This window comes from Polyodon spathula, chromosome 5 (assembly GCF_017654505.1).
Source record: "Polyodon spathula isolate WHYD16114869_AA chromosome 5, ASM1765450v1, whole genome shotgun sequence".
Classification (NCBI taxonomy): domain Eukaryota; kingdom Metazoa; phylum Chordata; class Actinopteri; order Acipenseriformes; family Polyodontidae; genus Polyodon; species Polyodon spathula.
The window spans coordinates 4,829,001-4,854,340 of NC_054538.1; the positions used below are offsets into that span (position 1 = coordinate 4,829,001).

The 25,340-nt window shown below is 36.7% G+C and overlaps 1 protein-coding gene across 1 annotated transcript in view; it reads right to left on the minus strand.

The window, feature by feature from the left end:
• Positions 1 to 2,622: 2,622 nt before the first annotated feature.
• The window catches only part of LOC121315456 (ephrin type-A receptor 7-like), a 76,682-nt gene continuing 53,964 nt past the window's right edge, over positions 2,623 to 25,340 (minus strand). Inside the window, exons 6-17 of the mRNA XM_041249566.1 lie at positions 21,842 to 21,966; positions 20,205 to 20,373; positions 19,246 to 19,354; positions 18,551 to 18,606; positions 16,367 to 16,492; positions 15,736 to 15,921; positions 15,101 to 15,162; positions 14,594 to 14,803; positions 14,195 to 14,344; positions 11,825 to 12,018; positions 5,935 to 6,090; positions 2,623 to 5,400 (exon numbers count right to left, since the gene is read on the minus strand). Coding sequence (XP_041105500.1) covers positions 5,286 to 5,400; positions 5,935 to 6,090; positions 11,825 to 12,018; positions 14,195 to 14,344; positions 14,594 to 14,803; positions 15,101 to 15,162; positions 15,736 to 15,921; positions 16,367 to 16,492; positions 18,551 to 18,606; positions 19,246 to 19,354; positions 20,205 to 20,373; positions 21,842 to 21,966 — 1,658 coding nt within the window. The 3' untranslated portion in view covers positions 2,623 to 5,285. The remainder of the gene's footprint in view (positions 5,401 to 5,934; positions 6,091 to 11,824; positions 12,019 to 14,194; positions 14,345 to 14,593; positions 14,804 to 15,100; positions 15,163 to 15,735; positions 15,922 to 16,366; positions 16,493 to 18,550; positions 18,607 to 19,245; positions 19,355 to 20,204; positions 20,374 to 21,841; positions 21,967 to 25,340) is intronic.

Consider the following 25,340-nt stretch of genomic DNA (forward strand, 5'->3'; position numbering starts at 1 on the left):
CAAAGAAACCATTGTTAAGAGTGCAGAATAAGAGGAAGAGACTTGCCTGGGCCAAAAAACACAGAAACTGGACGTTTGAAGAGTGGAAATCAGTCTTATGGACCAATGAATGAAAATTTGAAATATTTGAGTCCAACCGCCGAGTATTTGTAAGATACAGAGAGGATGAATGCATGAGTTCTGCATGTGTGGTTCCCACTGTCAAGCATGGAGGAGGCAGTGTCATGGTCTGGGGTTGCTTTGCTGGTGACAGAGTTGGTGATCTTTACCAAGTCCATGGCAAGCTCAACCAGCATAATTCAGAGGCATGCCATTGCATCAGGATTACGGCTAGTTGGGCAGTCCTTCATTCTTCAGCAAGATAATGACCCGAAACACACCTCAAAGTTGTGCAAGAATTATCTGGTGAAGAAGGACAGTGAAGGACCTCAGTCCAGTCTCCAGACCTCAATCCCATAGAACTTGTATGGGACGAACTGGACAGAAGAGTCAAAGCAAAGCTACCCACAAGTGCCCTATATCTCTGGGAATTGCTGCAGAAGAGCTGGGAAGACATGTCGGGTGATTTCCTGCTGAAGCTTGTTAACCGAATGCCTCATGTTTGTGAGGCTGTTGTTAAGGCAAAGGATGGCTATTTTGAGGAATCCAAGATTTAGTGACAATTTCCAATTTTCTTGAACATTGCTTTGATACTCCTTATGTTTTGTTTTGTATATTGTAACGTGTTTTCATTTTCAAGTATTTACAGAAATGTATACAACATAAAACATTGTCAATTATGAAAAAAATCTAGTTTCCAGCAAGTGTACTCAAACTTTTGTCTGGTACTATATATATATATATATATATATATTATATATATTATATATAATATAATATATATATATATATTATATATATATATATATACACACATACACTGTATACTATTAATGTATTCAAGTTCATTGGTTCATTGCTCACAGTAGAATAATGTCCTGCTCTCAGTGGATGTGTGTATCCCACTGTACTGTTATAACGTACAATGAATTGATAAATCTGTAAAAAGATGATTTAGTCACTGTGGAACATCAAAGACCTATTCTGGATTCATACTGAAACAGAGGCAAAAAGGCATCATATTGCTTTGCCAATCCACCCGAGCCTCTGCCTCTGCATGAGCTATCTTCGAAACAGTATTATAATTGTTCCATACCTGCCATTTGTATAACTTAATCCACCCGTTCTTAACCCCCAAATGTAATCTTCTTCCTCATCATTCCTCAGAATTAGTAGTCTCATTAATGCTGTTACCTTGGGATCGGTCATGATAAATAGCACAGTGCCTAGTTAATTAGAGCTGTGGGATTTTTTTTCTGTGCTACGCCACAGCATTATGCACTCACCCTGTTAACCCCCCCCCCCCCCCCCCCCCCCCCCCACCGACGACGCTTTAGATGTGCCTCAATCAGGACTATGTCAACACACTGTTCTTTTCTTAACTGTCATGTATATGACACACAAGGCAACACATTCTATACCTTATTTTCCAGTGATTCTTCAATGTCTTAGACATCTGCTCTACACCCCTGTATATTTGAAAGGGACTCTTGTTTAGGTTAACCAATAGGCTGACAAATAAGCCTGTGTATTTTTGGTGGCCAGTAATATTCATGTTAAAAACATTCAGCTATACACCTAAGTAGGGTTGAAACTGAACTTTCTGCATCATGCTCTGAAACAGCAGTATACTGTAATAATAACAATGCCATTATTAGACACATCATTTCCATTATTACCTGCACAAAAGCTAAATTATCAATGATGCACAAGTACAATTACTCATACTTTTGTTTCCTGCTGGATGTTGGTAAGCATCTGTTGTGGTCTGGAGTTGTTTTCCTGGAGTATAGATCATCTGGTAGCAAATAATATTGCTGTGCTTGCCTAGTGAACCTCTGAATAGGTAAATGAGCACAGTGGTTTAAAAATAATAGAAAGGTGTTAGATTTGGTGTGAAAAGATTTAGCACCGCAATAAATCATTAGAAAAATGAACACAAGCATTCAGTGCATCAAAGGAGTTGAAACAGTCCATATGCAAAAAAGTGTGACTCTTGAACGAATAGCCATGCCGTATCTGTGCAGTGATAAATCATTCTTGGGTTTCTTAGTCTATTGCTTCGACTTCATATTTTTGTGATATTCCAAAAGATTGTTATAGATGTAAAATAGTAAAATACACAATTTAGTAAATGTAAATGTTTTGTTTTGAATTAAAATGTTTTTTTTTCGACAGACTTTGTTTTGTCCTAAAATAATTTATTTTCAGTAGAACATTATACTATCAGAAAGAATAATGGTGTTCTAATCACACCACTGGCAGAAAAACACAGTAGAGGTCAAAATGACTCCTCGGTCATTCTAAGATTGTTTGATTGTTCTAGTGTTAATAGGGGAATATAGTCAGTTTGTTTTCTGTAGAGATAGTATTATATTTCCAAAAATATATTTACAGTCTGTTACAAAGATTACAAAGCAAAAATGTCTACGCAAACAAGTAATGAACTGGGAATATGATTATTGTTAAAAAAAAAAAAAAATCCTGGGCAGTGAAAATAATCAAATATTCTAAACCATCACAAATAAATAATACATTGACAAAATATAACACTGTACAGCACAAAACAAAAACAACAAAAACAGCAATAAACATAACAAGTAACCGATGGCAGTCTTTGGTCCTAAATGACAGTAACTATGTACACCTGAAAATACATGGGTGAAGATAATTTGCAAGTGAGATAGAAAAATATAGTGCATTTTCAATGTATTCAGAGCTCACTACAGAAGAACTGTGTGTACAAAAATGACAGTATAAATAAAATGTACAAGTTTTACAGAGGAACATTTACACATTTCCCTTTGATCCCAAGGGTCTTTCTGACACAATCACCAATACTAAATTCTTTGGAATCATCAGCCACTCTTCAAAGGGGCAGTCCACCGTTTTCTACATTTAGCTTCTACTTGAATATGTCTGTGAGGTTAAACATCAGATTTGGGGTCAATTCCATTTTTTTAATTCCAATTCCATTTCTAATCCCAATTCCCTTTTAATCAATTCAAATTCCTATTCCAATCATTTTACAACAAAAGCTTTACTGAGCAAGCAAATATTGTATACAACTTAATGAACCTGTCATGTAACCTGGTAAAGCCTAAGGCATAAACCTCAGTAAAGACTATACTGTAAAACGGAATTGCAATTGTAGAAAAGGGAACTGGGATTGGAAACGGAATTGAAAACATGGAATAGACCCCAATTCTGTCAATAAACAAATATGCCCATTTAAGTTAAACATTAAAAAAAAAAAGATTGTAATTAATTTGTTATACAGATAATGAATGTGTTATTTTTTTAATGATGTAACAGGCCTACCAAATACCTGATCTAACGCACACACCTCTTTCCACTATATTTTGAAGCTTAATAAGTAACCACCAGGTGGACTGATTAAAACAAAGCCATATTTAGACCATCTTTTGTTGGAAGTAATGAATGTAATATTGACTACATATTTCTGTAAGTAATGCAGTTTTACATGTGGTACACTATGGACAAACTGTGACTGAATACAGGGCGGGGCTTGTTATTCTGACTGTTCTTGTGAAAATGGTTGTTTTACTTGCTACAGGGAAGATAGAATGCTGAAATATCTAAAAGGATGACATTTTTGCATTTGATACTGGGCACTGAGATTAGAAATAGGTGGTAAAGGGACACACAATGGAACCAAATGTCTTGTTACTCGACAAGGCCAAGCCAGCAGGCTTTAAAACAAATCCACACACTATACTTATGGTTTTAGACAAATCTTACACGTGAGCATTTTGGAACAACCCCTTTTTAAAATCCTATTATAAACCCTTCTTTACAGTAAACTGCATTCTGCAGCATGCCTAAGAAAACAAGTGTCAATAATTTGCCAAGAGACTATAACTAGTCACCGTTATAGACAAACTTTAACATGATAAAACATTCATTCATTGTATAAATGGGAACAACTGGCACCAGTGAATTGTGACAGCATGAGATTACATAATGTGTTTCATCGTAGAGCCCTGTTAAACCAATAAACATCAGAAAGAACAAAAAGCATACGTTATAATTTTAATGGGTCGGAAAATTTGATAATGCAAAACAACTCTGCGACAACCAACTGCTACAATAATTCACAAATTCTCTCTCTTTCTGTTTTTATCACACCACTAACTGAAGTTTTCCAAAGTATGGTCAGAACAGTAAAGCACGTCTATGAAACACAGAACGTTGACATTCTGAAAGATGCCGTGTTCCATCAGGACTAATTATTGCTTAAGTAACTTAAGAAAGATATAACTGCAAACACATATAATAATAATAAAAAAAGATCACCAGTACACTACGGTTATCCCTACAGGACAGAAATTTCAAAGTATGATTACGTTCCTTTAATTGCTAAGCTTACGGAGGTCTATCTGCAGAACTTTTTTCATGTTCCAAAATACAAAGTTTAGACCTTCAAAATATACTTTGATCAATTATTTAAAATATTGCAAGCAGTAAACATTATAAACAATTTGAAATAAATGAACCCCAGGCTCACTCAGACTGATTTAGTAACTCCATACTGCTACTGACTGGAAATTCATTAATATTGTAATATATTAAAAAGTTAATACCACAACTCTGCTTCACCACACATTGGTAATTGTTCCTAATTACACCTGCTTGAAAACATTTTTAAAGATATTTCAAGCCCACTGATTGCCTTTCCCTTTACCCTGTTCCCTGCTAATTAAAAAAGGGAATACACCACACATGAGCACAGTGTTTGGGATAAACTAACAACTGAACTGAATACTGAATCACCACTCCAAGCAATAATTATTTTATAAAGGTAATTATTTTTCAAGAAATAGTTATTCAGAATAATGTGGAAAAAATGCTTTACACATAAGAGCAAAAAGGAGGGAGGTACAAAAAAAAACAAAACATTATTCTCTGTCACTCTATAATACACAGTTAAGAGTTCCTCAGAGGTCTCATATGTGCCAGGTGGTATTTCTTGACATCTTAGCTGCTGATAATGGACCCTGCATTAGCTCCTCCCACCTCTGGAAGGTGGCACCAAGGAATAAAGAATGTGTTTATCCCATGAGTCTTGATGCAGGAAGCAGCACATTCAATGATTATCCTTAGTAAACGCCTCATTGTAGTTTGTTAGAAGCCTGTTGCCTCCTAACTGGAAGAATTGTTGCTTGTCACACCTGGACACCGGTGCCGTGCAAGTGCAGCATCTGTGCTCTCATTGTCTGTATGCTGCTCATTATTTTCTTCTGATGGCCCACTAATGTGATCCCTAAGCTCAACATGTCCCTGGAAAAGACATAATTACTTGTTACAAACCACAGCAACAAACTTAGGAAACTGTAAAGTGAGAGAAAGAGAGAGAGAGAGAGAGAGAGAGAGAGAGAGAGAGAGAGAGAGAGAGAGAGAGAGAGAAATTCTTTATATCACTTTACATACAACGTATGTATACAATGTACATCTTTATATGTGCCAATGTTGTATTGCAGTGTTTCAAATTCTCCGTAAAATAACACAACAGCCATTTGACCAAATACTTTTTGGACTGTACACTGGTTCAGTATGACTGGATGAAACAATTCAACACAGTGTGCATGTGTGTGTTTGATTTGTTTCCAAGAATAAGACTATAAATGGTTGTAATAAAGGAGGTATTGGCCAATGCATGGGTAAATATCCAAAGACATACCATAGTATTTTTTCAATACACATTCAAGCCTCAGCAGAATTTCAGCCGGTACCTGCAGTATGTACACATCAGATACTCTCTCTAACACACACACACGCACACTCAGTTCAATGACACAGATGAAACAAACTTACTCAATAGTCATCCTGGCCACTGACTCCAATGAGCTGTACCCAGCTGCTGTGAAGTTATCTTTGTACCTTTCCATCTTGATTGCTTCCAACCAGTCTCCCACTGTGCGGAAAGTAGTGAAGTCTGGAGTGTTCTGATCTAAAAGTGGGCTAATTGGTCTGCAGAACAAACAAGTGTCAAATAGAAATGTTAGTACATTACATCTGATACACAAGAATCATCTGGAATGAAAGTGCAAAGTATTGTTACTGTTGAAATCCAAGATTGTGGGCAATTAGAACAAAGAGTCAAACAGCTGCGACTTTAATCCTCTTTCCCTGTATTTACGGAAAAATAAAATACATGGATTTTAACTTTTTTTTAATGATAAAAGGTACTGCATTTTGTACCGGTACCTAAAATTAGATCTAATGCATCAAAAGCAGTTTTAAAAAACTTTGTATAGCTGCCCTGAGAGGAGGGCTGGATTTTCTGAAAGTGAGGCCTGTGTGAAGAGGCTGCTGTGGCTCAGCGAAGGCCCAGTTTAAATGTCCCATCCTTTATCTCCCACTGGGAACCAGTGTTCTGACAGTAAATAGATTTGATTTGAAACATGTCCCAGTGGGGTTCTCTGTGCCAAGAGGATCACATTAATGTAACAGTTATTGGGGAAACAGACTTTTCTGTATTGAGTCACATAATATAGCTATTAGTTAGAGCCAGGCAAAAAGGCAAATAAATTACATGCATCGTTAAATACATCTACAATCTAGTCATTTTGATATATAACAGATGAATTGAGACATAGATATACAGTGGCTCTCAAAAGTATTCACCCCCCTTGGACTTTTACACATTTTATTGTGTTACAACATGGAATCAAAATGGATTTAATTAGGAGTTTTTGCCATTGATCAACACAAAAAAAGTCCATAATGTCAAAGTGAAAAATAAAATCTACAAATTGTTCTAAATTAATTACAAATACAAAACACAAAATAATCGATTGCATATGTATTCACCCCCTTGAGTCAATATTTGGTAGAGGCAATTGAGTCTATAGAGTCTAATGAGTCTATTGGGATATGTCTCTACCAGCTTTGCACATCTGGACACTACAATTTTTGCCCATTCTTCTTTGCAAAATTGCTCAAGCTTCATCAAGTTGGAGGGGGACCTTTGATGAACAGCAATTTTCAACTCTTTCCACATATTCTCAATTGGATTGAGGTCCAGGCTTTGACTGGGCCACTCTGGGACATTGACCTTTTGTTTTTAAGCCACTCCAGTGTGTCCTTGGCTGTATATTTGTGGTCATTGTCCTGCTGGAAGATGAATCTTCTCCCAAGTCCCAGGTCTCTTGCAGACTTCAACAGGTTTTCCTCCAAGATTTCTCTGTAATTTGCTGCATCCATTTTGCCCTCTATCTTCACGATCTTTCCAGGCCCTAACGCAGAGAAGCATCCCCATAGCATGATGCTGCCACCACCATGCTTCATGGTAGGAATGGTGTTCTCAGGATGATGTGCGGTGTTAGGCTTGCGCCAAACATAGCGTTTAGCGTTGAGGCCAAAAAGCTCTATCAGACCATAGAATCTTCTTCCACTTGGTCTCAGAGTCTCTCACATGCCTTCTGGCAAACTCTGGCTGAGATTTGAATTTTTTTCAACAGTGGCTTTGTTTTTGCCACTCTCCCATTAAAGGCCAGTTTTGTGAAGCACCCCGGCTATTGTTGCCACATGCACAGTGTCTCCCAGCTCAGCCATGGAAGACTGTAAATCCTTTAAAGTTGTCACAGGCCTCTTGGTGGCCTCCCTGACTAGTGCCCTTCTCACCTGGATACTCAGTTTTTGAGGACTGCCTATTTTACTGCCTTAATAATGTTCTTATATCCTACCCCTGATCGGTGCTTTTGAAGAACCTTATTCTGGACTTGCTTTGAATGTTCCCTCGTCTGATGTAGTTTTTATTAGGAAATGTACTAACCAACTGTGGGACCTCCCAGAGACAGGTGTATTTAACCTGAAATCATGTCAAACACCTTAATTGCACACAGGTGGACTCCATTCAACTAATTATGTGACTTCTAAAGACAATTGGTTGCATCAGAGCTTACTGAGGTGTGTCATAGCAAAGGAGGTGAATACTTATGCAATCAATTATTTTCTGTTTTATATTTCTAATTAATTTTAAACAATTTGTAGATTTTATTTTTCACGTTGACATTATGGACTTTTTTTATGTTGTTCGGTGGTATAAACTCCTAATTAAATCCATTTTGATTCCATGTTGTAATACAATAAAATGTGGAAAAGTCCAAGGGGGGTAAATCATTTTGAGAGCCACTGTATATAATACATGGATGAAGGCTATATTTGCATCCTGAGCCATTCTAAAAAAAAGGCATAGTACCACAGTAATGACGTCAGAAAGTGATGATTCCTCTAGAGGAAAGTGTACTTGAACTTCAACCCATTCAACTCCAAGTCCATCACTTTCAATTCAAACACAAAATGTCTCGTTTTCAATCACTCGACAACACGCACAGTACAGAAATGTTCATTAATGATCAACAAAATGAGAATACGTTAAAAAAAAAAAAGGATGTACAGCTGGTACCTTCGTATCTCAAAGAAACTGGAGAGGAAAGGGAAATTAAAACAAGGTAAATCCTTCAAATAAAGCTGAAGCACTAACGGAAAACGACATAGAACCTCTGTACAGCACTGAAACACTACGTTTAAAAACCCCCAACTGTACTGCTGAACCTCGTCTTCTTTAATATCAGCATTATAAAAAAAATATTGGATGGGCCTCTTCAGTGAGTTACAGGAAAACAATTCCATCTCAGGTTTCTGTGACAGTTTATAAATAACTCATCCTTCGGTCTCGTAATTTATGACATCACAGAAACCCTAGATAAAATTATTTTCCTGTAACTCACTGAAGGCCATCTATACACTGTATATATACTGCAAAACCTCAAATAATTGCCAGGTCTCAAATAATGGCCCATCTTCAATAAGCACCAGGTCTTATGGCAAATATTGTAGATAAACGCTGGGTCTCTGTCATTGCTATTGAAGCTGAGGAAGATGAGGAGCAGCTAAAGCGTAATGAACTGTAAATAACTGACAGCGACGAAAGTGACTCTCTGGATTAATAACTAATAATAATAGAAAATGTAATTTAAGGTAGGCCTGCGTGTAATGCATATTTGTTTAATGCAGTTATTACGTTATTAAAAGTTTTCATAATTTTAAGCGTGTATTGGTGTATTGTAACGTGTTTTGTTGTATTAACAATGTACAAGTTTGAGATTAAACAATACATTATTTTTGATAATGATACTTATTGTTTTTATTTTTCATTTTAAAAAACATTTTAGAAGTTTGTATTATTATTATTATTATTATTATTATTATTATTATTATTATTATTATTATTATTATTATTATTATTATTATTATTGTTTTTATTATTATTATTGTTCTGTAAGTGTAGCCAATACACATGTGTTCTGATACCTATAGGGCTGTCTTTGTGGATTTAACGTCTTCTTCTTCTTCTTCTTCTTCTTCTTCTTCTTCTTCTTCTTCTTCTTCTTCTTATCAATGGTACAGTATATCTAATTCCATTTTTAAATATACTGAGCATCAAAAGAAACGTATCACTTGTACTTGAGCATCAAAAAAAATGTATCACTTACATTTGAGCATCAAAAGAAATGTATCACTTATATTTGGATAAAATTCACTAAACGTGATCGGAAAATGCAAACTCTGTTTTAGAGCAGGTGCAGTGACTTTTTTATTGTGCTGACTACCAACTGACATCACGAAGACGCTGCAAAATGATCTGTCGATCTTGAGCAGGCGTTGTGACTCTTGGTCTCTCAGTTCGTGGCCTGTCATTAACAGAGTGTGTCTGGTTATACCGTCTTGCCAGATTTGAAATTGCTGGCTGTGAGTATTCAAAATGGTAAGCCACAATATGCTGCCCTAGTCCAGCCTCCACCATGCCAATTGCACAAAGGCACTGCTCTTGACAGGCGTGGCATATTGGTTTTGTTCTGTGATTTTCTTTATTGCTTTTATTCAAGCTTGCAATTCAACAGCTGCAATCACTACATATCCAGTGTTCAATCAACTGTCTCACTAATTAGGCGATTAAGTGCATATGCTTCAGTCACAGTCACTCAAGCGAGTCATGGTCAAGAATGAACGACTGAGTGATTAAAAAGAAACCAAAAACATTTTGTCAATGTCCATCATTTACATTCCTTATTTAAAAAAAAAAATAAATGTGTTATAATAATGATAAGCCTCTTTTGATGCTCGGTATACAAATTCGTACCTCTGCTTGTTCATTTTCCAGCGTTTTGCATACCATATCCTTGTTAACCAGTGCATATAAAAAGACTGTAAAAATACTTTTGCTTTATTCTTGAGGGTGTACAATACAATGTAATTTTGTTACAAAAGAAACTGTTACTTAGAACCCACTGACACACAACATTTTAACGAAGTTGCTGGAATGTTTAAATTGAGTTACGATGTTGCTACAAGGTTGTGTGTTAGCGGCTTCTCAATAACCGCATGAAGCATGTGGAGCTAGTGATCTAATATAAACGCTGGTCTCAAATAATCGCTGGTCTCTAATAAGCACCAGGTCTGCTGGCAAATATTGCAAATAAGCGCCGGAGGCATTCAATTGAAGTTTTATGGTATATATAAAATGGAATGCTCAGATACTGCACGCTGACTGGTTAACGAGGACTTTTAACAGTGCAGTTATATACCACAATGCACGGCAGAACTTATTTTTTGCCTAAGTACAGTTCAATTAATAAATGATCAATACACAACATATTAAACTCACAATAAATATACACATTGTTGCGAGAGGTATTTCTGAAGTTTTTCAAAATGAGTGACATTTTGTTTTTCGTCACATTTGATCTTTTCGGCGGCATGACAATAGAAAAGTGTTTAGAATTACAAGAAGAAAAACCTCAGTTGAGACACAAAGACTATAAAGTCAACAACTTAATGAAATAAAAGAAAACAAAAATACAGCTGTATGTTAATGCAATACAATGCACGCCCTGCCGTGTGTCAGCTAGTTCTTTTCAGCATACAACTGACGCAACACACAGTAAGTGGATTTTAAATGTGTGGTTGCGCTATTTATTTATGCACAAAAATCAATAAAACAAAACAAAAACCTAGCTCCATTTTAGAGCACTAAACTGAAACTCAGCAGACTTCCTAACTGTGCAATCAGACGGCTATGCCGTTTCCCGATTAAAACACAAACACATTTTACACCTGAAACAAAACAGTACACACAGTATCTTTTTCGTGAAACTGATTACACTCACAGTCGGGCTCTTCACACAGCAGGCCTGAAGAGGCTGGCTGCTCTCCTTTAATACCCTGCACCTGGATCTAATTTACAACAACAGCCAGGTGCAGGTGATAATTAACAAATAATAATTACATTTGGCATGATGATCTTAACCCCTTTCCTGCCAAAACCACACAATCTGTGTTACAATAGATACAGAGAAAGAGATAGAGATTTAGATATTACCTACAATTTGTAGTTTTAGAAGAAATAACATCAGATAATTTACAATATAGAAGAATAAAGAAAAAATAAATGGATAAATACCATGGTGCATGAAGGTTTAAATAGAAATTAATAGTAGATTGTGGCATAATTAACTATGTAGTAAATGACACAAGCACAGGCACATGAATAGATTTAAACAGATATGAGTGTAGTTACCATGGCATCAAAAGCCTATTAATACCTCCAGGTTTGTATTCAAACACACTTTCCCTTGACAAAGGTATGTTAAACATACTGAAAAGTTGGCTGTTCTGACCATATCAAAGCAGTCCTTACCTACTACACTGGCCTAAGGGAGTCTTTAATGTGTTGGGGTTCCGGATCATTTTATCAAGGATTCCAACTATTTGGTCGAACTTCGGCCTTTCGCCCCGCTCCTTTTGCCAGCAGTCAAGCATAAGTTGGTGAAGACCAGGTGGACAGTCCATAGGCGCTGGTAGACGGTAACCTTCCTCGATAGCTTTGATTACCTTGAGTGGACAAAACCAGGCAAGGTGAGCTTTCTGTACAGCTGCAGTTGTTTAGTTAAGGGCTTTACATTGGTGAGCATCTTTCCATTTTTAGCATATGATATCTGATAATCCACCATGTTTTAAAAATATACTCACTGGATGATTGTGCGTGGCTGGCTGTAATACGCTTTAAAGGATAAGTAGGCTACCCTGCTGCATCTGCTGGTTGTCAGCATATTAAAAATTATTTTAAGCACAAGGTCACAGTGTCCAAGTGTTAATGAGACAAGTGTCTGCAACAATAAAAATGAGTCCTTATACTGGAGTTTTCAAATACACCAGACAATTACTAATTGGGCACAAAAACACTATATAAATCAGCAATAGTACTTCTCAAACCAGACTTCAACCAACCAATAGTAAAAACTGCTATAAACAACCTGCGTGCTACAATGGTTAACACTCTGTTAAATGAACACGTTTGCCTTGACTTCTTTTACCTTTCTGATATGTGAAAAGTATGCTGCTTCTTCCCTTCGTAGTCATAGTAAATTCTCGTCAAGCCAATTTAAACGTGAATAAAGTGTCAAAACACTGGAACTGTCTAGAAAATGTAAATATGTATTTTTGCGCTCCCCAAAGGATTTGTTTTTCTACATCCTGACAGACCATAAACTCTTTGACATTGAAACCTGTCAAATATTAACAGTTCTGCACATCACTAAACCGACTTGTCATTCGGTTTTGTCTTTTTTAATCTTTGATGTCTATCATTCAACCAGCACAGCTTAAAGGTTTAACTGTGATGTGAATGTTAAATGATACTTAGCCTTCTACATGTATGCGGGGTTATCTGTTATGAATATTTTCTGTTACCTAATATGAATACAGGAAGTGCTCCTACAGACACACTCAGCCAGACACTTTCCAGACAAGACCTATTGATCTCTGTGGATTCAAATTCTTTATTTAATGTTGCCCATCACTGCTTGCATGGAATTTTAATTCAGCTACACCCTAATAAAGCCACTTTTGTTAACAGAACAATGAATAGCATCATAACTGTCATCCATCCCAAAATGAATAATAAAAAAAAAAAAAAAAAAACTTGCTGTAACACCTGAATAATTGCATGACTGGGTAAAATTCTCTGGTCTGTAACAGTGGTGCTCTGATGTTTAATTTTTTTTTTTTTTTTGTAAAAATGTCCTGAAATTATGGTAGTGTTCTGAATCACACAAATACACTCCATTTCCTTTTATGCAAAATTCAAGGCCGGTTTCATGAATATCAAACCTAACAATTTATTTGAAAGAGTGACAGGAAATGGCTCAATGGAAGGAGGAACTGAAAACACACAGGTAACTGCAGTGCAAAAGATGCGGCGCACGCAGTTTATTAAACACAAAAATAAATAAAATATTTAAACAAAACAAGCGCTGCTCATTGAGCCCAGAAAATAAATATTTAAACAAAAATAATCACAAACACTATAACAACACTTAAGGTCCGGCTGGCCAGTAGCCTTCACGGATCCTTTAAGTTTCTTGATTTTTTAAGTTTCGTTTTCTCCTGTCGTTCTCGTACTCTCCTCCGTGCACCCCACCCGGAGCTGAGAGCGTTGCAGGTTTATATACCCTCGGCCTCAATCTGCACAAGTTTATTAATTGTGTGACTGCTGGCTAGTTTAACAACGCACTAGCCCACAGCCACACATTACTATGAGGTTTTAAAAACAAAACATACGGCTCTCACTGTCATAAATACAATAACAAAAACAACGCGGCTACGCCGTCATTTAAACAAATCCAATACAATAAATCATAAAACAAACAAATACAAAATAACACAGGGGCAGAGGGGGAAACCTCGTTCTAAAATAAACAAATACTTTTAAATAGCAGGGCTTTCCTACTGCCTTGCTACAGAAAGCAATTCTCTAGAATGGTCCATATTATACATTTGTATAAATAAATAACACCGAGGAGTGAAGTGAACAAAAAATAATCAGCACTGCCACCACTGTTTAAACCTGTATGCTGTGGGTTTTCACTGCCCTGATTACTGGAATTTATAACACTGAGGAACAAATCAGCAGTAAGTGTTGGTCTAGTCAGTCAAACTTTCTATAGCTTTGACTGAATTCCATTTAAACATTGTACTTACAAGTGGAACAGATAAATCAATAACTTACATCCTGATTGGACATGTCCCAGTAAGGTCGCTCCCCATAGGACATGACTTCCCACATTACAATTCCGTAACTCCAAACATCACTGGCTGAAGTAAACTTTCGGTATTGTATGGCTTCTGGGGCTGTCCATCGGACCGGAATCTTTCCGCCCTGTTCATTGAAACTTGCATCAGTCATGGGAGTAAATCTTAAGACCATTAAATCCTTTTTTATTCCTTAAAACTTATTAATGTTGCTTAAAAAGAAAAGACAGCAAAGATATGGTAACATAAGTGTTATACATGTTAGGTATTATCTTACATTTTCACTAGACTTGTTCTTAACATTGGTATTCATTTTTGCTTCTAAAGCTACAGTAAAGGTCAAGAGTATTAGAGAAATGCAGACAAGCTTGCTTACCGTTGTGGTGTAGACAGCTTCGTGATCATCTTCTATTACTCTCGACAGGCCAAAGTCAGACACTTTACATACAAGATTGCTGTTGACCAGAATGTTACGTGCTGCCAAATCTCTATGAACATATCCCATATCAGAAAGGTATCTCATTCCAGCTGCGATACCACGCAGCATTCCCACAAGCTGGATAACTGTAAACTGGCCATCGTGTTTCTGTACACAGAGACAAGAAATCAAGCTATCAGATAAAAGTGGAGATTCTAAAGGAGTTAGTAAAGTGTACAAATGTGATGCTTCTTAAACAATGGCATTGTCCTAGTAAATGGGGAGTTTACATTACCGTTAGGAGACCCTCAACCCATTTATGGGCTTCCATAGGAAAAAGCACATGCCAATAATATAAAAAAATAAAGATAGCCTGACTCCTGTCAGTTATTTCTTCAGGATTTATACAGACAACTAGAACAGTTTTTACAACATCATGCTAAAGGTAACAATAGGGGTACTCACTCTAAGAAATCCATCCAGTGCTCCATTCTCCATGTGTTCTATCACAATCATAACTGGTTTTCCTGCAGGAAACAAAAAAATGCTTAAAAATGGCTTCATATTACTTTTTTTTTTTTGCATGAGACCCTTTAATGAATGGTCTTCTGTGAAGATTCGCTCAAGTAAAGCACTTGGGTCATCTTCAATGTTTTAAATCACGAATAATAATAATAATAATAATAATAATAATAATAATAATAATAATAATAATAATAATAATAAAATAAAATAAAAAACTAGTGATAGAGAATGTATTATACAGAGGTAGCCTCTATTGGTAATGCTTCAAATCTGACTTGATTATAACAAATAAAGAGTAAACAGCTTGTTTAGATAAAGCGAAATAAAAGTACTTCACTGCTCTTTAACTTTTGTTTACTTCCCACGAAGAGTTATGAAGCATACGATCTACCTCAGTTTTCCCTTGCCTTTTAACCCTGGCTAAGTTTTGCTTCTTTCTTTCACTTGTAATTGAAGCATGTGCTGTTTAAAGCAGTCAAGAGCTGTTTATCTGAGAATGTCACACCCTAATGCTCTACCAAAAACCTTTTGTTATCCTCTTCCCATTATGCTCAAGCAAACTGAATACTGCTTACCCCTTGTAACAACTCCTTCCAGATGAACCACATTGGGATGGTCAAACTGCCCCATGATGCTGGATTCACCAAGAAAATCTCTTCTCTGTTTTTCTGTATAGCCAACTTTCAAAGTTTTGATAGCAACTGACATGTCTCTTTTTCCCGGGAGCTTCAGACGTCCATTGCATACTTCTCCAAACTCTCCTGGAAAAGACAAATGATTGTGTCACCTGCAGAAGACCTGCTGGCTAGTATGTGACAAACTGGTAAAGACAATAGCATATTATTATGACAGATGTCAGTTCTGCCACTAAAAGACAGTGGCATCACTCTGTAACCGTGTTACATACAACAACTGTGATGATTGAATCAGATAATGACAAACAGCTTTACAGGCTTACAGAGCAGCATTTTTTTAAATCAGGGAACCCAAGTAATTTATCTGAATTCTGAACATATATTGTTGTTTTCTTGGCCTACAAGATGAAAATCACATCTTAATTGCAGGGTGTTTTTTTTTTTTTCCCGGTTTCAGTAAATAGAGAAAGGAATAGCATCAGCACTCAAGGTATAAATATTTTGCTGTCACTGTGATGTATGGGTTTATATTCCAGCTAAATAGAACACACCAGGAAAGCAGCTGCCTTACCTGCTCCGATTACTCGCTCAATCTTAATGCATGAAGCGTCCAGCTCCTTGGCAAATTGATGGACAGCCCTATTCGGGTCCTCATAGGTTTCAGGGTCAACATATGTTTTGGTGCCTGGAAATTTAACTGTAGGAAAAATAAGAGAGGGCTACAGTTCCAATTACCCGTGCACACCATGCAGCCAACACTCTATTCAATATGAATTACTTGAATACAGGCTGATGAAAAGGAATTAAGTCAAGAGGTCAGTTAAAAGTTACAAGCAAGAATTCCCTCTCTTCAACAGCTAAACTACTTTCCATACAGGCTGTGGGTATTAAACACTGATTACAGCTATATTCTGCATTGCAGCTGCAGATAAACTGAACTTGCCATCAGGATAGGGAAAATGCTGCTTTTAATGTGTGACTGACAGCAATATGGTGCAGTTCATTGTCTGGGGGACTACTGATTCTTTCATGAAAGTCCATGAGTGAATCAGGAAAAAGTTGGTAACGCCTTATAATTCACACAGACAACACTGAATGATTCAATTCTTCAGTATTGTTGTAACAAGATTGCACTGAGACAGTTTTATGCATCCTTAAAAATCCCTGAATAATTCCTTATTCAAACTGCCTCACAGATTCTGACAGACCAGTCCTAATACAGCATACAGACATCAAACAGCAGTGAAGAATGATCTCACACAAGCCTGGTGACATGGTAAGGTGGAAATAAACAGAATGGACTCGCTCCACTGACTTTCTGGAAGATACTGTCTGCACTGTTTAAAATGGAACTGCAGTACAAGTTCTAGAGACAGGCTTTAAAAAAGAAAGTCACAGACATGAAGCTGTCTTGCAATATGGCTGTTGTTTCCCCAATGAAATGTAATGTGTGCACTTTCTTTGGAAATTCTTCAGCAACACCACCAATACACCTCTATATATAGGGTGATTTAAATGACATTTTTGTTTTTATTCATATTGCAGATGAGATACCAAATAAATACAAAATAGATTTATAGTTTTGTTTTGTTTTGTATTTAAAACACACTTACAAACAACCAAATGCATTTTGTATACATTAATGGCTATGATACAGTATTAACTGTACTAGGATCTTGAAGACTTTGATCTAGGATCTATACAATAATTTGTATTAAGAATCCTGTCCTACCTGGATTCCCTCAAAGCCACATCAGTTGATACAATGTCATACATAAAAATGAGTTCTGACATTATATTGTCTACTTTTATATGCCTTTTACTTCCAAACAGGGAGTGATGCCAACTGAAATTCTCTCCACTCTCATTTATAATTGCTTCATACATCTAAGCTGTCCCAGAATCTGATAGGAAATGTCTTCTTGCAATCTCCGTGCAGCACTCAAGACAAATTGGGCCTACAAACCCGATTCTATATGGTATCTATCATCTGTCAGCCTGGCAGCATTTCTTAATTTAATATTGCTGCACCAGTACTTTTCTAATCTTAAACAGAAAAAAAGAAAAAAAAAAAATCTACATCGTACATGGATCTGTTCTCAAATAGTTGATCTAACAGGTATTTAGTAGCATTTGTTATGCTCTCTCTCTCTCTCTCTCTCTCTCTCTCTCTCTCTCTCTCTCTCTCTCTCTGGCAACCAGCTCTCTGCCTCACTGTCATGTGACACCCTGACCTTTTGTTTCCTGATCAGCACTTTGCCTATGGCCCAGATCATCACAGGTTGGCTATGAAACTATCTGCAGCTGCATCTCCAGGGATATCATTAGGACGGTGTGAAACACTTACTGGAAAAGTAGCCAAAGAATAGAACCTTGGAAGAGTAGGCCCATACATTATACAGTAGATACAGCAAATAAAGATGTACAAGATGATAAATGTTAGCTTAAAATGTGTTCCAGTTTTATATATTTAGATGGCATGATGTTTTTGTAGATTTCAGCCTAAATTTATACTAAATTTACTTTCAGTGCCCCCCCCCCCCCCCCCCCCCCCCCCCCCCCCCACCCCCCCTCCCCCCCCCCCTCCCCCTCACTGGCTCGCCTATAGTGCTCAAACAGCTGTGAGAATGACAGCTAAAACAGAGTGTTTTTTTAAAAGTGTGTAATCAAAATTGAATCAACCCAAAATGATTTGCATTTTTTCTTCTCTGGCAATGCAAATATGAAATGTTAATACAGTCCAGGGGCCACTTACATTGAAAGTAAAGCTCCTCGTCTCCTTCCTGGTCTGCTTTGCTGTAGCCGCAGTGCCTTAATAAGCAAACAACAAATATGTGAAAAATGAACACATTCATGTTTCTGGATCTTAAAAAAGAACGCATCCAAAACAGTGAGAGCCAATGTTTATGTACAAATAACATATGCTAAAAAGCCTCTGGTTTGTCTAGTATTACAGCTGAGAACCAGAATGTCATTGTTTTACCCCCCATTGAAACAAACCTGTTTTTTGAACACTATTTAGATACGTATGCAAGCGTTCCTCCGTTTATAATATCAAATCAGATATCTGGATAACTGGGTTCTGCCTCCTGTGTTGTCAGTAATGTGTCACTCTATGAGGATGTGTTTCTATATTTGCAAGTCCCATTCATGAATGTCAAACTCTATTTCGAAGAACAGCTAGATTTGAAACCTGAAATGTTTGTCTGCCCAGCCGACCACAGGGAATACATTGCAAATGAGACGCTAACTCTAGCCAGAACTTTCTTGCGATGGATGTAATTGTGTTCCCGTTAGTAAGAAACTGAATGTAATCCGTCAGACCTCATTTGATTGATGATGAGATATGTTAAGATACCAAGGTTACAGCGGCCCTGGGGTGACTGAAAGCCTAATTCCCAAACATCATCTCACTGAAGTGCAAGGTCAGAAGGGCCTGTGAGTGCATACCTTCTTCCAATAATGAATCCAAACACCATGAAGACGAGGATGATGGTCCCTGCCACAGCAACTACAGCTATGATAATCACTGGGTTCTGTTCACTGGTGACGGCTGTGGCTGAAACAACATTATATTACAAGGAACAATTAGTGTCAGACCCACGGGCAGTTAACAGATTGTACGCAAGATATCAGAAAGACACATTTTGGTTAAATCAATGGGCATCTCCTCCAAAAAATGTGTATTTACCCTGTCTTTGTAAATATTTAATAACCATCACTATAAAAAATAGATTTTTATTGGTGTATCAATGTGTCTCATAGGCAATTACAATAGCAATAATAACAACTACAATAGCAATTTAGGAGCTAAAGGCTCAAAGCTGAAGCTCTATATATATATATACTGTATGACACATTTATATATATATATATATATATATATATATATATATATATATATATATATATATATATATATATATAAATAAATTTTAAAAATAACTAAAAAAATCACAATATCATACAAATCCTGTTCTCTGACACAGAGTAAATGTTTCACTTATTGTGTTTGATCAATATTAATCAGAATGTAAGGTTTGCTCTACAGAGTTTATTTAGTGTTGATAAGTTTTTGGTAGGTTTAACATGGAGTATCGTGTTTTTAAGCTGGTGTTTAAGAGGTATGTTCATAACCAAACCTGTATAAAACTGTAGCTTTACTCTGGGACCTCCAGGAAAGAACAGCTTACTATTATGTTTTTGTATAACTTGTTTATTTTTAAGGTACCTCAGTGGTTTTAAACAGGAATTCTACAGTAGTATGGTGTACAATACCTAGATACAGATCACTGCCTTAGTTACTGTTAAATTCAGTTTTTTATTACAATACACTCTTTAGTAAATGAGATGCATTAGCAGCAGGACATTCCTTGTAGAGAAACGCTGGTAACATTAGTGTGTATTACCTGTAGCTTCCTCCTGTGTTATGACCTCTAGTCTTGGACCATAGGTGCCATAGCCTGCAGCAGTAAAAGCTCGAATCTGAAACACATATGCTGTGCTTGGTTTCAGGTTATTGACAGTGGCTGATGTAGTTTTTGATTTCACAGTTGAGTAAGTGCGGTCCCTTTGATCCTTTACAACAAAGAAAAAAAAAAAATAGTCATGATAGAGTAAGGAAAATAAGCCCTTCGTAATTTAATTTCTCATAAAATCTACCACAATGGGAAGCCAACAGAGTGACAATATAAAATATGCAACAAAACACACCAAACTGATTGTGAGGGCTGAGCAAGAAGATGGACAGTAGCAGCGGGAGATGAAGAGATCCCGTCAGAGACATGCAGTGAGGCCAGGAGGGCAACCATTGGAGGGCTCAGGGGGCTCGACCCCCCCCCTCCAGCCATAGACGTGATTACAATTGGATTTATTTTTGTATTATTACCGATTACAAATTCATCATACAGTCGTATACATATACTGTACGGAAGCACTGATTGCGGCAAACATAGCTTCCCTTCAACCCAATGAAACCATTTATACAGCTGACCAAATGCGACCAATCAAAACCACACGTACAAACAAAGGCTAGATGACAAAATGCAACCAATTAAAGCTATGTGACATCAACGTTTTCCAATTTAGAAAAATCTGTTACTTTTACCCTACTGTAAAAAATTATTGCCTGTTCTCATCTAGCAAAACTGCATAACTGAAAAGTTTATATTAAGTTGACAATATGATGTACTGTATTAGTAGCCTCCTATTTCTATGTGTTTCTGGATGTGCCCTGTTTATAATATCTCAGGCCCACGATAAAACAAGTTTGATTGTATAGTATTGTGATTTTCTTTTTTCTTTTGTGGTTCTCGCTATATTGCAGCCCTTGATATACTGTGGTTTTATATAGGACTAGCGATAGATGAGAATGTGTGGTGTATTTTCTGGACCTCTGCAACTTGGCAGGTAACCTGTACCCCCACCCCCACCCCCAGGAATATCCTTGTTGTGCCCCTGAGTGAGGCTGAGCAGGGATTTCAAACCAGGGTCTCCAGTTTAAGTCACTTACACAATGACTCCTTTTGTTATTAAAGTATGTTATCCATCTAACACTCAGGGTAAATATGCAGCTACCATACTGCATTAGTAAAGTTGGTAAACAAAATGAGTCAGTAAAGAATTAGCCCAGGCAATTTCAAGTTCTCAATGCTTTTTTTTTTTTTAATCTATGAAATGTAATTCATTTTCATTCCCTACCCTAATTTCTTAGCGGTACTGTGAAACTTTTTGTTTTTCTATACAATTGTACTATATATATATATATATATATATATATATATATATATATATATATATATATATATATATATATATATATATATATATAAAGTAAATTAAATGTGGATTCCTCGGTCCTGTCAGGGTTATTGTATCAGACCTCACAGACAATAAATACGTAGATCTGGTTACAATGCCCTATGGGCATTGCTTCCTAGGTTCAGAAATAAAAAAAAACAAACACTTGACAAAAACAGATCCAAAGAGTGACTCACTGTATGTCACGTTGCGTTATCAGCAGTGTGGTTATGCTCTTGACACTTACCTTCTCATAATACTTGATTTCATACTCTGTGATGACCCCGTTGGGAAGCTCCGGCTCCTTCCAGGAAAGCTGAATGCTCCTTTGCCGCACTCTCTCCTTGATAACTTCACTAACCTGCGAGGGAGCTGTTTGAACAAGACATTCCAGTAAACACTGGGCAAACTCACTCCCCGTCTGCAATCAAACCTCAGGACCAAATCAACCCCTTTCATTATCAAATAAAAGGACAATACTCTATTTTCTTTATTACAGAAGCTAATGAATATTCAAACAGTTGCTTGTTAATGTTTCCACTGTAATAGAAATGTAAATGAAAGTGCAAACAGCAGAAGATAGCATTATCCCAGTCAGTAGAAATCAGGAATTGATGGGTTATGAATAACAATTAGGCAAATTAATTAAGTAAAAAAAAAAAGGCATTGGTTTTCTCTTGGTAACAAAGAAAGACACAACAATAATTTAATAAAGCTGTTCTATAAAATTTAAACAACACAGTTGTTAATTAGTCTATATTGTAACTAATGGAAGTCATTACATAAGCATTATGACAATAAGATTTGCTTTTATTTTTTCTTTTGTTTTTAAATACTTGCTGTTTTTTTATTATGGGGGTAAGTATACAGAAGTTCTTCCAGTGCACTGAAAAGTGTGCTGTAATAAGCAGCATTATGATCAGAGCAGAATTGTTCGAATCTTGAGAGATTAACTAATTAATTAGTTTTATCCACACATGTGTTATCAAGTGTTGACAATATTAACTGGACATTATCTAATGAATTTTAAAGAAATACTGAATTCTACTTCCAGTACAAAATTGTTGGTTTATAAATGCACAGTGGATGCCTAATAATACAATTTTGACATTTTGTTTAGCTACTTTTGCAATGGCATTTAAAAAAAAAAAAAAAAAAAAAAAATTGTTCTAAAATAAAAATATTACACATCTTACAGGGTTGTCATGTCAGTACACTGCACACACACCATATTATACAGTAAACCAAAATATTATTATAAAAAGCTTAAGGCATCTTCTTGTGCCCCATAACCAAAGAAACTACGATGCTGCATAGGCAAGGGTTTTTAACCTATACAAGCACCACAGTCGAGGAGTTATTTAAATCGAGGAGTTATTTTTTTGTTGTTTTTAAACCTTACGATGATCCCAAAAGACAAGGACTTTGAAACAAAAAAATAGGAAGAACAAACTCATGCACTTGCCAAAGCAAATAAACAAAGCAAATAAAAAGTGCTGACTCTTTTCTGTCACGTTATGTGATCAGAGGTACCAAAGGTCCTGGTTGTAGTATTTGCTAACCCCGGATATATTCTCAAGCTGCCACCCTGGTAGCCAGGCATGCCCGCATCAGTCACCTTCATGTGATGCTGAGCTGTGACACTGAGGAACCACACAGCACTCACAAAGTGTCCCGCAATGAGTGAGTTTTGACATGCCACACTGTATCTGTGAGCTTAACAACTGCTCTGCAATAAAGACCGTGGAAATATAGAGCTTCGGTTTCATATTGTCACTGTGGTTTGCTGAATGAAGCTGATGGTGTTTATTATTTAGTTATTTATTTGGCTGTTTTTTTCGTTCTTATCTGTATTGTTCTCTGAATCTTTTGTTAGCAAACACGTCTCCTGCTTTGCTAATACAGACATGGCTTGCCCACTGGGTCACACAATGACTCAGAGGTGAAGCTGACATGCAGAACCTCTGCTACGGTCTAACTAACAGCTGCCCTGACAGAAGTCAGATGCCGGCTGGTACACTTCCAGAGCCTAAGCAGAGAAGCACAGAACTGGCTGTCCTGCTCATCATGTTGGTTAGCCTGGTACTGTGCTTCTCTGCAGCTTTTAATGACATCTGAATAACCAAAATCCCCTTAGCTGCGCTGAAATGGGATTGTAGGGATGTAGTAATAAAGACATTGGTTGTGACAGCACTGTGCCCACAGAGGTGGCTTGCTCTTCTGTATAACTACAAGGCTCTTCCCCTGGTACTTTTTATATATATATATTATTAGGAAATTCACAGAAGCCAGTTACGCCATGAAAGCCGACAAGATCCAGTTAGGCACTCGAAGACTTCAACATACCTGAGGGGCTTAGTGTACCAGAAAATTGTTAAATTGTTATGCCTGACTTAAAGTGACTGTTTGCCATTTCATTTCTGCAATCATTCTGAGATATTAAGGAACATATTTGTGACCTCGGCTCCAAAAGAAAGGTTAATTCATTTCCAATTTCTATCATGTCCTGTTCTTGAATACATTACATAAAATTAAAAAAAAAAAAAAAAAAAAAAAAAAAACATTACCTGTGGGAATTGCGGTTTTTTTCTTCTCCACAGCTGGTTAGTTCCACTATTAAAACAGTGGCAACAGTGAAATGCCACTTCATTATAAGAAGTATTTTCTCTATTCTTAGGCTTGGCTTAAGAAGCATGTCTGGGCTATAAGCTATTTTTTTTTTAAATTATTGAACTATTTCAGTCAGCCCTCAAAGCTTAGAGAATCATATGGATACTATGAGAATACTAAGTGGCTTAAATGTGCTTGCACCAAAATGGACTACCTGTGTATCTTGGGATTGTGTAGCTTGATCGGTGTCAACTCAAGCATCAAATTACAACATGAATTTTGATTTTATGAGAACATAAAAAAAAAAAAATTACTACATTAAAGACAATAGGACAGCTGTAAGGTCATCATGGGTCATTTAAGTGCTAAACTGAGAAGAGAGGGTAAACTAAACGTTATCGCCCATTACTACTGCTGGTGTTTAAAGGATAGCTTGTTGTCTAAACGGTGCAACAGTACAGGAGTAGCACAGTCGCCTGGAAGCTTGACAGTAACCATACTCATTGGGGTCTTTTCCCCATATTGCAGCCTCTTAATGAAATACTCAGTTGCTGAAGTACTAGCATTGCTGGGACACATTGTAGTCTTGCAAGGGTGTTCAACCAATCAGTAGGCTGCACACAAAAAGCACACATTAAAAAAAAAAAAAAAAGAAAAAAGAAGTAAAATAAAAAAATGTAACTTTTTGTTCCACCCAGTCAGCAGTGGTTCAGTGAGTCAGAAAATGCAATCTGAGATGACGATAGAGCCTAGCTTTGATGAATGTGAGGGAAGCTCTCTGAGTTGGTTTGACAAGGTTTCAGCCCACAGATTCAGTGTGGGCCTGCGAGATGAGCCGTACCAGTATGTGCACTTCTCAAGGAACAACCTCTGCAGACTTTTTTATGTTCAGTGAAAATCGATTGGCACAAAATAGAAATTGAAAGTGAATAATGGAAATGTTCAGATCTATAATAACAATCTTGCTCCTGCAGTATCTGGCTGGAATCCTTTGGGCAGAATATAGCATGGATACATGGTTCCCCATATTTGAACTTTGCTTATAAGTACTATTTTGTTTACACTGATAGCACTGACTGTGTTCGTTTTAAATAATAGTTTTAAACAGAATCGTTTAAATAATATCTTGAACCAAC